Source organism: Charadrius vociferus, unplaced genomic scaffold (assembly GCF_000708025.1).
Source record: "Charadrius vociferus isolate BGI_N301 unplaced genomic scaffold, ASM70802v2 scaffold141, whole genome shotgun sequence".
Lineage (NCBI taxonomy): Eukaryota > Metazoa > Chordata > Aves > Charadriiformes > Charadriidae > Charadrius > Charadrius vociferus.
Window position 1 is genome coordinate 1,818,391 of NW_009647743.1, and position 16,590 is coordinate 1,834,980.

Here is a 16,590-nt window from a genome sequence, read left to right on the forward strand (position 1 = left end):
CATTCCTGTGATTTAGGATAGCCTAAAGCTTTTGGAGCACGTTAAAATATATTGACTTACACCTGTCGAACATCTTATAAGTAATTATTATCTGGCTATTGTCTGTGAGCTCCCTGAAAGGACGGTGTAGTGAGGGGGAGTCGACCTCTTCTTGCAAGTAATAGGTGATGGGACAAGAGGAAATGGCCTCAAGTTGCACCAGGGGAGGTTTAGATTGGAGATTAGGAAAAAGTTCTTCACGGAAAGGGTTGTCCAGCACTGGCACAGGCTGCCCAGGGCAGTGGTGGAGTCACCATCCCTGGAGGGATTTAAAAGAGGGGTAGCCGTGGTGCTGAGGGATGTGGTTTAGTGGTGGGCTTGGCAGTGTGACATTGATGGTTGGACTTGATGATCTTCAAGTTCCCTTCCAACTTATAAAATTATAGAATTTTCTAAGTATTTAAAATTTATAGGCCTTACATTGCTTTCTGTCCACATCCTTTGTGGCATAAACTGATAATGCTTAGGAGAAAATAAAACTTCTGGCTGCGGAATGAATGCATGTTTGCCTTCCCTCAGCCAGTGGCTTCTGCCTTCCCTGTCCCACCGGAAGGCAACTGAAAGGGCTCTACAGGGTGTGAAGGTCCTTATGGGAGCGGTGAGACCTGGGAGAGTTGAAGATGCTGTCTTGATGAACCTACTTGACAAACTAGGCAAGGCAGTGCCAGACACGTGAGCGCCCTCGCTGGGGAACCTGTTTGCTGGGGAACTGGGCATCGCTTAGACACTCTGCTGGCTGGACAAAAGATTGGCCTTCTGTAGCTCAAGAGTGATTGCTCTCACTTGAGAAACATTTCACAGGGTGAAATGTGTTGAGAGAAAATTCAGCTTCTATAACTGTTTCTAATTCTGTGCCTTTTTAGTGGATATCTTCATTTATTCTTGTGAGGTACTTGAGTGATGCATAAAGAACTGGTGCTGTGGGCAGGAGCAATTCTGTTGTCAGCACTGTGGAGGTGAAAAAATGGAATAAATCTGTGGTGTTGGAAGGACTTGAACTTGGATCTCTTCTTTCTGTGTTTTTCCTGTTATAGAGGGTTGTCCTCAGTGGTCTGATAGGTGAGCGACAGCAGTTGTGACTATAGGTAAAACCTGGGATTGACGCTGTAACCTGCTCTGAATAAAAACATGAAACTGTACAAGGAATGAACTGTTTAACATTTCTTGTTAATCAGATGGCATGTCTACATTTAGTAGGTCAAGTAGCAACTGGGAAAACTCAGAAGTTGAATTAACCTGTGTCTTCTCATAGATTTTCTGACGTTATGGGTTGTCATACTTGACCTAATCTCTCGTTGGCCTGCAGTCTTCAATTTTCAGAAGTGTTTCTCCAGAGTAAAAGCTGTCTTTTTGCTTTCTTGATATCATATATTAACACACCTCTTTCTCTTCTTGTAGGGTGCTTTGAGTGTTGCATCAAATGCCTGGGAGGTATTCCCTACGCATCTTTGATTGCCACCATCCTGCTCTATGCTGGAGTCGCGCTGTTCTGTGGCTGTGGACATGAAGCACTTTCTGGAACCGTCAACATTCTGCAAACCTACTTTGAGATGACAAGAGCTGCAGGAGATGTTATCGATGTCTTTACCATGTAAGTTACTAGTTTCTTTTAATTCTTTCCTGCTAAAACTGCTAAAAATTCCGCAGGGGATATAAATTTGATGCAAGAAAAAGTGTTGTAATGAAAATCATAGAAAGGATGATTTGGATAAGCTCAGCATATGAAATTTTGACAGAGTTGATATTTTTACTATTTACAAGCAAGTAGTAATACTATTTAATACCCCATAGTTATAATTTAATTTATTACTAAACATTGCTTCATATAATATTGATGAAACTGTTCCATACATGCTTGCATTTATCCTTTTTCTCCTGTGATAATTTCTTTGCTGAAATGTGTAAAAAGTACAAAAAAAAACCCAAAAACCAGCAAAACAACCCCCCACTCCTATATTCTAAATAGATGAAGCAGGAGTGTGTTACAAGTAATAGGTCAGTTCTGGGAATAAATGCAGTAAACAACTAACTGAAGAGTTGTGCAGAACCCTGAGACTTGAAATGTCAAAATTCTCTTGCCTCTGGGTTTTTGTTTTTGTTTTTTTTTTTTTCTGAAATCATCTATTTTGAAGTTTTCATGCTTTGCTACTCCTGAAAAACTATTTCTGGAAGGCCTTTGTTTGGTTTGGTTTTCTTCTTGGTTTTCTTAAATATCTGGAATCCTAAATCTTATCTGACGGCTAATGGTCATAAATAAAGCTGAAGAATCTTATCCTCAAATTCGTAAGCCTGTTCTTTCATGAATGTTTCCTGCAGAAGTGAAGTGATTTGATCACCCATCAAAATATTGACCTCTTATAATGGCCAGTTCCATCATAATGGCAGGTCGGTGCTTAGCGGTGGTCAAAAAGCCAATCAGGTGCCAGGAACTACTGGGAAAATCATAGAGGAACAGAGTACATATTTATGCCTTTGTATAAATCCATCTTTCATCCATATCATTAAGACTGTGTACAATATTGGTGCCCCAAAGAAGGCAAAAAAAGATGATGAGAGTTATAGAACAGAGGCTCTATGGTTAAAAATGGAGTATAGTAGAACTCTTCGATCAAGAGAGAGTGATTTAGAGCTGTTGGGCTAGAGGTCTGTAAATTCATGGTTAGGAATGAGGTGCGCGAGGTTAGGTTGTCTTTCTTTTCCAGTACAGGAAGTTTGAGGTATCAGAGGAAACTAGTAGGCACCAGGTTCAGAAGGAACAAGTGATGGTTCTGCAATTGCTGTGTGGCAGACCTGTGAAGGCAGTTGCATATTGTGGATGCCAAAAGCTTCTATGGGTTCAAGGAAAGACTGGATAATCTTGAAAGACAAATCCATTGATGGTTTCTAATGGCATACACAATTATCCAGCTCGGGAAGTCCCAGAAGCTAGAATAGTGTTGTGGTTATCCTATTGGCTTGCCTGCTCTTACTTTTTTATATTCATTTTTTGAGATAGGAAAATGGACAAGATATATATTTGATCTGACCTGGTACCACTGTTTTAGTGATAGATAGAAACAGAATCTCAAATATTTTTTAACTTGTGTAGCGCTGTATTATCAACACCCTTTCCAAAGCTTCTCTGTCCACGAGTCAGCTCTGTTGTTTGTGGAATTAGTAGCCAGAAGGGAGAATGTACCAGACAGCGATGTCACTGCTATGCCCTATCCAATTTTCTTCTTAGGACCAAGGAATGTAGAAGTTCTTGTATATATATGTTTTGGGTTGGTGGGAAGTATGTGACTTCTGCTTTGCCTTTTTTGGCTTGTCGTTTAGAATAATGGGTCTGACTTGACTCGGGGGCTAAGGTTCATTGTTATCCTGAATGAGAGATCAGTCATTTTATTAGGCTCTAACTTATTTTATTAGTCCCTAGGAAGCCATTAGTGCAGAACAGCCACAAATCGATGCTTTCTCTTCACAGCAAGTTTTCCAGCTTCCCTCTGTCAAATACTTAAGTGAAAATATCAGTCAGGCACCATAGTTCAAATGTATATAATTCACTGGAAATGGTTAAGGAACTGTAAAGGTGGTGGTGTTTTCTTTTTTTCCTTGGCATTTAATTGTTTGGCTAAGCTAGTAGCTTTTTGTTTTGTTTGTTTATTGTTTACTTAAAAGTATACTAAACCCAGTTCTTTCCTTGGCAGCCCTACTGGAATTGAAATTTCAGTTTATTCAGTTATGAAAGATGTCTCTAAAGTTATGTCTTCAAGGGAGGAGGAGCAAATATTTTGACTAAAAGCAAATGAGCCATTGCTTTTAACAGGGTAAACTGTGTCATTCTCAAAGAAATTTGCACACGTTAATTTTCTGCCTGCTGAAGTAGATATTACTCTGCTTTTTAAAATAATTTCATAAGGAGAAGAAATACTTAATATTTTGTCGCAACTATTGATTAGCAGTTGATGGTACAAAAGTCTCATCGTAATTACATTGCTTTGAAAGGCCAAAGAGCAGAAAGAAAAATTATGATGGTCAAAACAAGCAGTGCAGCACCTACATTCTTAAAACTATACATAATGAAATGGAAATAAACCCTAGTTGTTTGTTGTTCTGATTAGAAATAATAAAAAATAAATCTAGTCATGTGCCCTACTAAATTATACTTTTAAAATATTTTTTAAGACATTTTGGCTCTTAATGCTTGTAGTGGTGTGACCTGGAGTCCGCCCTTCTGTGACAAAGGTGTCAGGCAGATGCTGTGGTGGAGCGAAGTGCGTTAGATTCTGGTTGATCATCCTTATGGTTTCTGTCTATATTTTTATTAGCGCAGTGGATTTCAAATGTCATTCAGAATAAAAATCAGTCCCTATCTGAGAGCTACTTATGTGGGTGGTAAGAGATAAGGTTTTTCTTTTTTTTTAACTGAGCTCAAAACTCTGTTTGTTCTGATCTCAAATAACAAAGCTCACAAGCCACCCTGCATCATTTATCTTAGTCAATACAGCTGCTCATTGCAATTTAAATTCTCTACGCCTGTAGAGAAAGGAGGGCAAAATGAGGGCATCAGCAAGATCTGAAACACCCTTTAAGTGCCTAAAATAAGAGCCATTCAGAAATGTCTGTGGCAGTGTCCCTGAGGGCATCAACTGACTGTCCCTGCCTGCCCTCTTGAATTTCTTCAGGCAGACACAGGTAAAACAGATACTCTAAACTCTTGAACAAAACTTAAGTAAATCAAATGTATTCAAATTCAAGAGAACACATACTGTACAGACAGGTATTCCTCATGGAGAGATCGTGTCCTCAAAAATCACCAACCTGGATAGGGTAGACTCTTCTCTTTCTACGCGCTCGTTTCTGATTCCATGAAACTTAATAAATTGGGTGGTTATAAAAAACATTTGGAATGATCAATGAGTGACCTTTTCATTGGGACGAATGGCTAATGATACTGCTTTCTGAATCACTTTTGTGACACTTTGTTCCCTCTAGTCCCAAACTTCTTCACTGTCAACATTATCACTGCTCTAACGGTAGCTGCTTCCCACCCCCCTGCCAAGAGAAGAAATGCCGCTTTGGGCATTTCAAGTACAAAAGTCATAAACTGTTGTCTGGGATGTGGATTCCTTCAGTGGATGTAGAGTAGTTATTTTAGTTCCTTGCTATTCAAAGGGATGCTAAAAAAATAAATATGGTGGTTTAAATTATTCTGCAAACTGCCTTTATGACATTTTAACTGGGAGAGGTGAATGGTTTATGCTGCCGACTTTGTCAGTTTAACAGCTCTGTAGGCTTCACTGAAACTGAGTAATCTGCTGGAGGCAGATGTGGTATTCAGTCATTCTTCTAATAACTTACCAAACTGCAGTGAACACTATATCTGCAAAGTACTGGGTATAACCAGAGTCGCTTACTTCATCACTGATTTTGGCACGATTCCGAAGTCAGCAGAAGTAGATGTCTGATTATCAAACATGAATTGTATGACCTGGATTTTTATATTTTCCTGGTGGTTGGAACAAATTCCAGAAGATGTCGTTTAAGAAAGTGCCATGCCACTCTCCGTGGCATTTGAAAAGTCATGGCAGTCAGGTGAAGTCCCCGGTGACTGGGAGAAGGCAAACATTGCACTCATTTTTAAAAAGGGTAGAAAGGAGGACCCTGGGAACTACCGACCTGTCAGCCTCACCGTTGTGTGTGGGAAGTTCATGGAACAGATCCTGCTAGAAGCTATGCTGAGGCACATGGAAGACAAGGAGGTGATTTGGGACAGCCAGCATGGCTTCACCAAGGGCAAGTCCTGCCTGACCAACCTAGTGGCCTTCTATGGTGGAGTGACTACATCAGCGGACAAAGGAAAGAGCTACGAATGTCATCTGTTTGGACTTCTGTAAGGTCATTGGGAGAGGTACAGATTTGATGGGTGAACAGTTCGGGGATGAGGAATACTGTCTCACATCCAGAGAGTAGTGGTCCACGGCTCTATGTCTAGATGGAGGTTGGTGACAAGTGCTGTCCCTCAGTGGTCCATCTTGGGACCAGCACTGTTCAATATCTCTATCAATGATGTAGGCAGTGGGAGCAAGTGCACTCTCAGCAAGTTTGCGGACAACACCAAGCTGAGTGGTGCATTTTACAGGCCTGAGGGATGGGACACCATCCAGAGGGACCTGGACAGGCTCTAGAAGTGGGCCTGTGTGAACTCATGAGGTCCAAGAAGGCCAAGCGCAAGGTCCTGCAACTGGGTTGGGGCAATCCCTAGGGCTGGGGGGTGAAGGGACTGAGAGCAGCCCTGCCGAGAAAGACTTGGGCATACTGGTAGATGAAAAGCTGGATGTGAACTGGTAATGTGCGCTCACAGCCCAGAACCCCCACAGCATCCTGCGCTGCATCCCAAACAGCAGGGCGAGGGAGGGGATTCTGCCCCTCTGCTCTGCTGAAACCCCACCTGCAGTACTGCCTCCAGCTCTGGGGCCCGCAACAGAAGAAGGACATGGACCTGTTGGAGCAGGTCCAGAGGACGCCACAAAGACGCTCCGAGGGCTGGAGCACCTCTGCTGTGAGGACAGGCTGAGAGTTGGGGTTGTTCAGCCTGGAGAAGAGAAGGCTCCGGGCCTTACAGCCTTCCAGTACCTAAAGGGTACAGGAAAGCTGGGGAGGGACTCTTGATCAGGGAGTGTAGTGATAAGATGAGGGGTAACGGTTTTAAACTGAAAGAGGGGAGATTTAGATTAGATATTAGGAAGAAATTCTTTACACTCAAGGCAGTGAGCCCCTGGTGCAGGTTGCCCAGAGAAGCTGTGGCTGCCCCATCCCTGGAGGTGTTCAAGGCCAGGTTGGACGGGGCTTGGAGCAGAGGTTGTTTCGATAACCTCATGGTTCAGCTACAGAGATAATACAAGCTGCAGTGATTTTTGACAAGCTGAGGGAGTTGGGGCTGTTCAGCCTGGAGAAGAGAAGGCTCCGGGGAGACCTTATTGCCGCCTTCCAGTGCCTAAAGGGGCTACAGGAGAGCTGGGGAGGGACTTTGTACTGGGGCATGGAGTGATAGGACGAGGGGGAATGGCTGTAAACTGGAAGAGGGCAGGTTTAGATTAAACATTAGGAAGAAGTTTTTCCCTGTGAGGGTGGTGAGGCACTGGCCCAGGTTGCCCAGAGAGGTTGTTGAGGCCCCATCCCTGGAGGTGTTCAAGGCCAGGCTGGAGGTGGCCTTGGGCAACCTGGGCTGGTGGGAGGTGTCCCTGCCCAGGGCAGGGGGGTTGGAACCCGATGATCTTCAAGGTCCTTTCCAACCTAAACCATTCTATGATTCTATGATTCTATGAAACTTTCCAGGCCAGGTTGGACGGGGCTCTGAACAACCTGATCTAGTGGAAGATGTCCCTGCTCATTGCAAGGGGGTTGGACTAGATGGCCTTTAAAGGTCCCTTCCAACCCAAACCATTTTATGGTTCTATGAAATCAGTAGCACGAAGTATGTTTGGTGTATTTCCCAACAGCATCTTTTCACAGTTCGTTCTTTTTAGTATGCAAGGCCAGCTAGTGCCATCTGTCACATGTTTGTGATATATAGGCCATGAAACAAGGGAATCACGGCCTTACAGTGGAAAAGGAAGAAATCTTCCTGATAGAAACATTAACAACATTTTCCTACTACAGTCAGAGCTAATTCAGGTCATTGTAAATTCATTTCCTTTTAAAGGTGTGAAACCAAATAGTAAACTAAATGAAGTTACAGTCTGTAAATCTGTTGTCACTATCTTCTCTGTTGGAAGTGCCACAAACACTCTACTGGAGCCACCTTCCCACAGCTAAAAATTTCCTTCCTTTCAAAATGTGAAAGCCTGTGTTTCAGATGCTGTTGTGTCCGAGGTTGATGTGTGCCAATAACCTCTCTGTTAGTCAGTGCATAGTCATTGCTTAGTAAAAGGATATTATTTAGTAATATACATATATATGTGCAACTGTTTCTTTTGAGGAAAAGCGTAAGAGCATGCGTAGAAGCTTTTATATCCCCCCTCAGTGTTTGGAAGCAGTGTTTGAGAGGTAGATAAATGGACCTTTTTCTGATCCTCTGCTGTTCCTTCTTTTTGTTGGCTTTGCAGTTATCACAAGTTAAATATTGGCACCACTAAAAATGTTACCATTGTCGTTAATATTAATGCAATACTGTGAAAGGTATTACATTGAGACCTGTAGTAAAGGCTGGCTGATATGAAATATGGTATTTATAAATATTTGCATTAGATGATACGATGGATTTTTTTTAGTCCTCTAGTTAGTATGCAATAGTACTAACCTGGTTTTCCCTATACACGTTTGTTCTCTTACAAAAGCTTGGCGTTCTGTAAATTTGAACTTAAATTATGTTTTAAACGCTATTCCTGTTATGGGAAGCAAAACATGTAAGGCTCTGTATGAGGACCAGCAATTGCTAACTCACACAAGGCTGTGTCATAGGATGTCTGGAAACAGCAACCATCCTACAGAGCCCTGGCAGACGACCCCACGGGTTCTGTAAGGAGAACGTTCCCCGAGGCACCGATTCAGCTACCTGAGCCTGTAAGCAGGAAGAAGAGACAGGAAAGAAGTGGGGTTTGTATATAGCAAATTAGTGGGACAACTCCCTGTGGTTGACATCCAGGCTTGTGTAGTCATTGGAGAGATGTACTGCCTTTTTGGAGGTGTATACTGCCTTTGGGTAAGGATTGTTTTCATTCTCCTTGTTATGTAGTAGTACCCAAGTTGTTGTTTAAACAAGGGTTTGCATTTCCTTCTTATAGCAAATTAATATGTTATCTAGGGAGTACGATCTAAAATTTTTAGCTTCATACCTGTAAAACTGGCATTTAAAAGTTTTTATGAAATGATAGCTTTATATATATAAAATAATTATTTTTAAAGTATGCCGCCTTAGAAGTATGCTTGGTTTTAGATAATAGATTTTATTGTTGCTTTAGGTCAATTCGACACCTCAAAAAACATCTGAAAAAAGTTACATATCTGAAAAAAGTTATAAATACCAGCAAAAACATTTTCTTACAAAATATTTTGCAAATGCAACGCTTGGAAACTACCCTTAAAATCCCCAAATATTACTACTTTGATAAATCTTAAGTGGAGTTCCTCCTGTGGCAGCAAATAATTGTCAATGGATCTTGTTCCACCTAGGTATTGTAGAAATCCTAGCTTGCCGTGTACTACTGCGTGTCTACTGGGTGCGCCGCGTAGGCTGATAACCAACGTGCACTGTGGAAAACGGGCAGCAGCGAGCTGAGAACTGCCTCACTCAAACCCTCTTTTGAAATCTCCAGCCAACCTGCTCTTTTGGTGGTTTTGAGATGCAAGCGCTGAGGATGTCGTCCGGAGTTAAGCGCAGGAGGCATATGGCTACATATACATTAGAAAGCAGCGTTGGCACAACAGAAACTGAGCGGTACACCTAAATACTTGGTGCTAATAACTTGCTGTTCATAAAGTATGAATTTCAGGGACTTATTTTGGACTGAGTCTCGCCTGATAGAATGGACTGAACATCCATTAGCGGCGGGAGCGCGGTAGGAGCACTCCTGGAGCGTACTTCTCATTTAGCTTAATTGGAAAGGGATCTGCGTTGTGCGCTCTGAAAAACACGATGCAAACCGTATCTCAGTAAGTGGGGACAGCTGCGGGACTCGCTTAAAACAAGTGAAAAAAAATCCATTCCTGAGCCAATACGCTAAGGGGGATGTACCCATAATCCCCGGTGCTGTAAGGTGAAAGCTTTTTTCCCCTGAGCTCAGTGGTAAAAAGACTTCTAACAAGGTTAATGACAATTCCCACTAATAGCACTCTGAGTTCTTGTACCTGCATTCTGACTGCATGTAGAAGAATGAAGTTATCTCTGCGAGGAAGGTCCAGCTTTGGCCCGTGTCTCTTGTTTGTGTATTATAATTTGACAGGAACCACCAGAGAGAGCACGATATCATTGAAAGATGCATCTTTCCGTTTTAAAAATTGCAGTTTGCTTAAGGAGAACGTTTTCTGTTTCACTGGAATGGTTCAGCCGCACACAAAAAAGTAAAACTGGACAAATACAACATATTAAAGATTAGGTGCAGAACGTAGCGTTTCAGATCTGGTATCATTCCATAAGTGCACCAAATGTGACAAAACATGCCAGCACCTGAGAATATGGCCTCTGTAGATTATGCAGTGCTGAAAAGTCACGTTTACTACCTGCTCAGCTGTATTCTGTCGCCTAGTGCTCTGTATTCTGTTAAAAGCAAAACCAGTAAGAAGCTACGCAAACAAAACTTAGAATTTGGGAGGTATCTGCAAAAACGTTGTCCTCATTTAATGAAATAATTCAATAGGGAAATTCATAGCAGCGCATGTGAATAACAGCAGAATGATCTTACATAAAGAATTTTTTTGTCTTCCTCTGTGCAGATACAGTCCACTACTTTTAGGCAGGCAGCTGTATTATTTATTACGGCGTTAAGCAGCTCTCTTTCTTGGTTGCCTGGAATTTTAGGTTGGCTGTAATCACTATATCACAAGCCTGTGACTTGAAGCATTTGCAGTCGACCTTTCTCAGCAGGCAGTTCATCTTCCTAGGAAATATCTTTTTCTCTTTTAAGTGCTTTTATTTCCTTTTTGGCTTAGTTTACTTTATAAAGATGTAAAAAGCAAAGCAGGTATTCCTTTTTAATATACATATTGCTAAATCTTGCTTCACGTGCCGTGCAAAGCTAACATAACTGGCATTTCCACAGGGGATCTCAAAATAGTAAAATTAACTCTTATCATCCTAATCTGGAGTTTTACTGTCAGGTTGTCAGTCTTACGCTATCAGTGTTTACTCTCTGTGACTCCAAGTTTACGTTTGTAATAATGAAATACTTACAGATGCTGTGATATGCTTTTGCCATACCTTTTTACTCTTTATTGCTATGGAAAGTTGCCTGGGAATTCAGTATATGTAGTGCACAACACCATCCCGGAACTCTGCCAGAAATCTGCACGTTACTGTGCACTGATTCCAATCTTTTTTTGGCCTTTTTCATAGAATCATTGAATCATAGAATTGTCTAGGTTGGAAGAGACCCTCGGGATCATCGAGTCCAACCTTCAAGCAAAGAGGGCTCCAGATTCCTTCTGTAATTAGCCTCTTTAAAGATGTTTCTGAGAAAGTAGCCTTGCTAGAGGTGAGCAGGCAGAACAAGCCTGGATCATCAGGAACAACTTTGAGAAGCAGCCTCATCCATATGTCACAGTCAGAATTTTGTGGTTTGGACCCAACCGTTTCATGATTATTTAAATTCTTATGCTGGATCCTTTCCTGTTTCAAGAAAGTGATAGTTGCCAGGGCAGAAATGTGGTGTGCACTGCTCTTGCTCCTCTTCCGTTAGCTTGTGGATTCTCGACCACTTTTAGAGGTGCTCCATGAAATGTGGGCTCAACTATCCCATTCCTAGGAAGGAAGCAGCCATCAAACTTTTAGAGGATGATGATTTAGGGTTGTATTTTGCATACTTGTAGAGAGTTGTACGCCACAAATTAATCTCTTAAAATCAATGGGATCTTATGGCACATCAGCTGATGTTCAGAGTAGAATAACAAACTCTGCCCCTTGCAGAATGGGAGTGTAACTCACATGTTATGGTACGACGACCTCTTCTTCATATAATTCATATAATTGAGCAAATGATTTGTATGATTCCATACAAAATTTCTTCCACAAATACAGAATTGTAAGATTCTGACTTCTTTTTATTATGTTTTATTTCTACTTGAATAAAAAATACTTTTAGGTCTTTGTTGATCTTGTCCTTTATCTGCTGTTGATCCTTTCTCCTTTTATCATTTCCTGGCAAGCTTTTACTGAGCATTCTGTACTCCAATTTTGTTTTCTTTGCACCTGAAATTTAGAAGTTTAGACTCTGTATTAACCTCATCTTAGAAAAATCCCTCATGGACCTATGCTGACATTTTCTTACTAGTTTTCATTTTTCTTTTCTCCACAATGAGGACAATTTTACTTCATTTATGTTGTTACCTGGAGGTTTTTGGTCTTACTTTGCAGGTAGTACAGGATTATTAATTAGTAAATCCTTCTTTCTCCCTGCGGGCTGTATCTTTTCCTTCTGAAGTTTGCCTTTGCTTGTTTCCTTCTATGCTAACAGTTCCCCTGTGCTTCATGGTAGAACATCATCTTTGCTCAAACTCCTTAAGTGAATAATGTCATGAACTTACACCAAGAAACTGTTCCCAGCTGGTTTGCAGGAGAGCCTGAGCACCTCTTTTAAAAACTTCCATGGGACATGGCTTCTGCGTATCCTAAACAAACCTTCTTGCTTGCAAACACCCCCTTACATCTTGTCTCTCTTCAAAAAACACATTTGCAAAACTGTTTCTGCAAGCTTGAGATAGCTGGAGGAGGGAGGCTGCCTCTCAGGATCATTCCCTGGGAGGGCAAGAGGATCAGCATGGAGACCAGCAAATGTTGCTCTTTTACAGAGTAACAGAGATTATTGGGCGTTCTAGATGTGAACATCAACTCCTCAAAGTCCCTTGTGACACGATGAAAAAAACCCCAATGTCCCCAAAAAGGCAAAACTGGCCTACCCCAATGGTAGTGATGACGTGCAATTCTCATCATTCTAAATTGTCTATGCCAGCTATACAAAATGGCATTTTTTAATTAGGAATTGTGCTATGATAATCATAGTATCATAGAATGGTTTGGGTTGGAAGGGACCTTGAAGACCGTCCAGTTCCCCCCCCCTGCCCTGGGCCGGCCACCTCCCCCCAGCCCAGGTTGCTCCAAGCCCCGTCCAACCTGGCCTTGAACACCTCCAGGGATGGGGCAGCCACAGCTTCTCGGGGCAACCTGCCCCAGGGGCTCACCGCCCTCACAGGAGAGAATTTCTTCCTAATATCTATTCTAAATGTCCCCTCTTCCAGTTGGAAGCCATTCCCCTTCATCCTATCACTACGTGCCCTAATGAACTTTTTAGTACTTTGATAGCTTGGGTATTATATTTTCCTTATTGTGTTTTTTGTTGGTTTTTTTTTTTTGGCTTGGAAATAGGTATAATTGCCTGAATCTACTTGCATTCAGAAAGTCTAGGTTCAGTTTACCGGTAATTACTTGCTATTCAGGACCTGTAGTATCTGCATGGCATTATCTATATTTGGAGAAGTTACCTTATACATTCAGGAAGAGAAATGTGAGGATGAACTATAAATGCTGGAAAAGTAGTTCCACAGTAAATACCTCGTACTCTGGTGGGCTAGGCTAACCAAAACCTCTGTAATATAGATTTATTTGAATAAAATTTTTTTCTGGGCAGCATGAGAATCACGTCACAGAGCAAACTAATGTGTTGTGGGTTTTCTTGTTGCTGGTAGTTGCAAATAAATGTCTGCAATGCATTCCTATATTAACCAAATTAAATGAAAATATCCCTAGCTAGTATGTAGATTGTTCCGAAGCAATATTAATGATTTTGATAGAAAAATATATATTGGTGTGCAGTAGCTGCGTACCATCCTTCGACACCAAGGGTAGAAAGTGTACCATGATTAGACTGAATAGTGTAAATGTTTCAGGGTTCCATAAAATTTGCAGTTCCTTTTAGGACACACAATAGAATATAAAGGGTCAGTGTTAACAGTTCTTGGCTTATCTGTTGGGGTAGTAAATCCCTTTATTATGGTGGACCAGTATTGATTTACTCCAGTGAAGTAACTGGATCCTCAATGTCAAACATTATTATTTCTAGACATAGTTAACAGAAGCTAATTATGAATATTGAAACACTTTCAAAACAGGGTGTAATAATTATGAGCTCAGTTGACCGAAGGAGTCTCAACAACAAAAGAATAATTAATTGGCTATAACACACTTTTTGCAAAAGCCTGCTAAACATAGACATGATCATTCAACAATTAATCTTATTGCTTGCTGATTTATTTTATTTTTTAATCCTTGAATTTGCCAAAGCACCATGAAAATACACAGCAGAAAATGTGCAACATTGATCTGACTCACTGAGAATATTTTCACTCACCTCTGACTTGTCTCTGCTGGGATTGTCTACTCCGTGCTCAGCTACAACCTGTTCGTTGAGATGTTAGCATTGATGGCTTCCATCAATAACTTCTGTCAGAGGAAGAAAGTGTTTTCTCTAAAGCTATTTTAATACTCGTCTTGTTGGATAGATTCCAGATTCAGATTAATGAATTAGGAAGTCTGCTTAATATAGAATAATTAATGACCCAGTAGCAGAAAAGGAACTAAAAATTGAAAGATCAGCTTGATTTACATCACAAATTGAAAGCGGTGATGTTTGTCTTTTTAACATTTCTGAAAATAGTGATGTAAGGAAAATGGGATCTGTAACTCGTGGAGCCTCTACAATATTAGGACAGTATGCAAAATATGTTTTAGATTATTCTGTAAAAAAAAAAAAAAAAGCCTTTTTCACAATTAATTTACATTTAGATAATCATTCAGCTTATTCTACCCGGCAATGTAGGTTAACATGTGAAGATTGCGTGATACACGCAAATTTGTTAAAATCAGGATCGTCTTCACTATCTTCATTTATCGCCTTTTAATAGAAATATTTCATGGCTTCATATAATATCCATAGGACTCCTGCATTCAGTGAACAGGTATGCAAGATCTGAGCAAGCTGGACTGGTGGAAGATGTCCCTGCCCATGGCTGGGGTTTGGAGCTAGACGATCTTTATGGTTCCTTCCAACTCTAACCATGCTATGATTCGATGGGTTCTTTTTGTTCTTCACATTTAGCGTAGCTCTCATCTTCACCTACTGTATATCTTTCCAAGGAGTACAAAATTTATCTTAATAATTTTGATTCTTCTTCCTTGGCTCCTTACCCACCTCTTCCCTTCCATTCCAGCCTACGTAAGGGTGAGCTCTGCCTGTCCTTTTTCTTTGTCCTTACCCACCTCGCCCATTGGCTCCTGTTCATCGCCCCTTCTGCCATTGCCTTCCACCTCCCTGCTTGCTCCCAGGCTCTGTCTGCAGCATTTGAGACTTTGCTGAAACACAGATGGCAATTAATCTCCCTGAGTTCATCCACAAAGAATCGCATTTCATTTTAAAGAAAGGCAATCTCCCTTTTACAAGGCCTATATTTTATTATCTATTCTAATTTCCTTGGAAAATCAAAGTTTATGTGAAGCTTATTAGATGCTGCAGAATAATTTAATACCAACACTATCTTCAAAACTATATATCTGTAAAATGTTACTGTTGTAATACGTTTTCTTTAAATACAGCACAGACTAAATGTAGCTATATTGCACTACAAATCTATCTGACTTTTAAAGAGGTCGTTGAATGATTGTTCCACGATTTCTGTTTATATTTTTGCTCTTTGTATTATACGAGGTCCTTTCTCCTTGGAGTAAGTCGGGCTATTTCCTCTCATGTAGTCTGATCCGTAGAGATTTTACTACTTCTCTCCGTAGAGAGTGTGTGAGGAAGAAATTGATTTCTATATTTGGCTAATGTGTAGCTATATATATTTTTTCCTTGTAGAAGGCTTAAGTGAAAGTTATTCCTTTAGTTACACATCAGGCTGAGGAAAAAGCAGAGCTCTTTTAGTACCCTTTTTGATACAAGCGGCTCAGTGGGAGGCTCAGCACAGATGGTTTAAAGGGCTGTTGCAAGGGCTGAAATAGTCTCTGGACTTCCCCAAAGCCTTAATCTCTTTAGGGCAATGTTAGCTTGTGATTTTTTCACTCTGCGGGTGGTGATCCCCTGGGGCAGGTTGCCCCGAGAAGCTGTGGCTGCCCCATCCCTGGAGGTGTTCAAGGCCAGGTTGGACGGGGCTTGGAGCAACCTGGGCTGGGGGGAGTTGTCCCAGCCCAGGGCAGGGGGGTTGGGACTCGATGATCTTCAAGGTCCCTTCCAACCTAAACCATTCTATGATCTCTACAGCACTGAGCACGCTCAGGTCTGTGAGGACCTGATGCTGGCAGAGCTCCCACGCTTCAGCCACTGATGGAGGTCACAATTTTATAAGGTGTATAACATAAGAATTGGAAGAGGTCTTGTGGAATAGTCACAAAGTTGTTGTCTGTTTGTTTCTTGTAAGTTTACTTTAATCAATAATGACAAGATAGGCTCAAAACATCATTTTCCTGCAAAAACAGTGTTACATTGGCTGAATTACTATAAAATTAGAGAAACAGGTTTTTAACAATGTAATCAGCAATTCGATGTATTAAAATAAATTTGATCTTTGCATCATCTAATACAGCCTGTAGAATTAAATTTGTTTCGCCATTTTGGATAGTTCATGTATCTGTTCCATACAGATATCAACTTAGCCTAGTTTTCACTTGAGTGTAAAAGAAAAAGTGAAGTAGGAGACAGCTGAGAGGGCTTTGTTATCGGAATGCTAGGGAAAAACATATCCTGTCTCGTTCCCAGAACGCTCCGTTATCGCCTTCTGAAAAGTGCTATAATAGGTGCCAAGAGCATTAATTTATAATATTTCTCCCACACCCAATCAGGCCATAAGTTTACTTGTGTCTTTATGAGA

General features: G+C 41.0%; 1 protein-coding gene across 1 annotated transcript in view; it reads left to right on the forward strand.

Annotated features, from left to right (window-relative positions):
- GPM6A (glycoprotein M6A) overlaps positions 1-16,590 on the forward strand; it is a 141,818-nt gene that overhangs the window by 94,722 nt on the left and 30,506 nt on the right. The window contains exon 2 of the mRNA XM_009882010.1: positions 1,438-1,630. Coding sequence (XP_009880312.1) covers positions 1,438-1,630 — 193 coding nt within the window. The remainder of the gene's footprint in view (positions 1-1,437; positions 1,631-16,590) is intronic.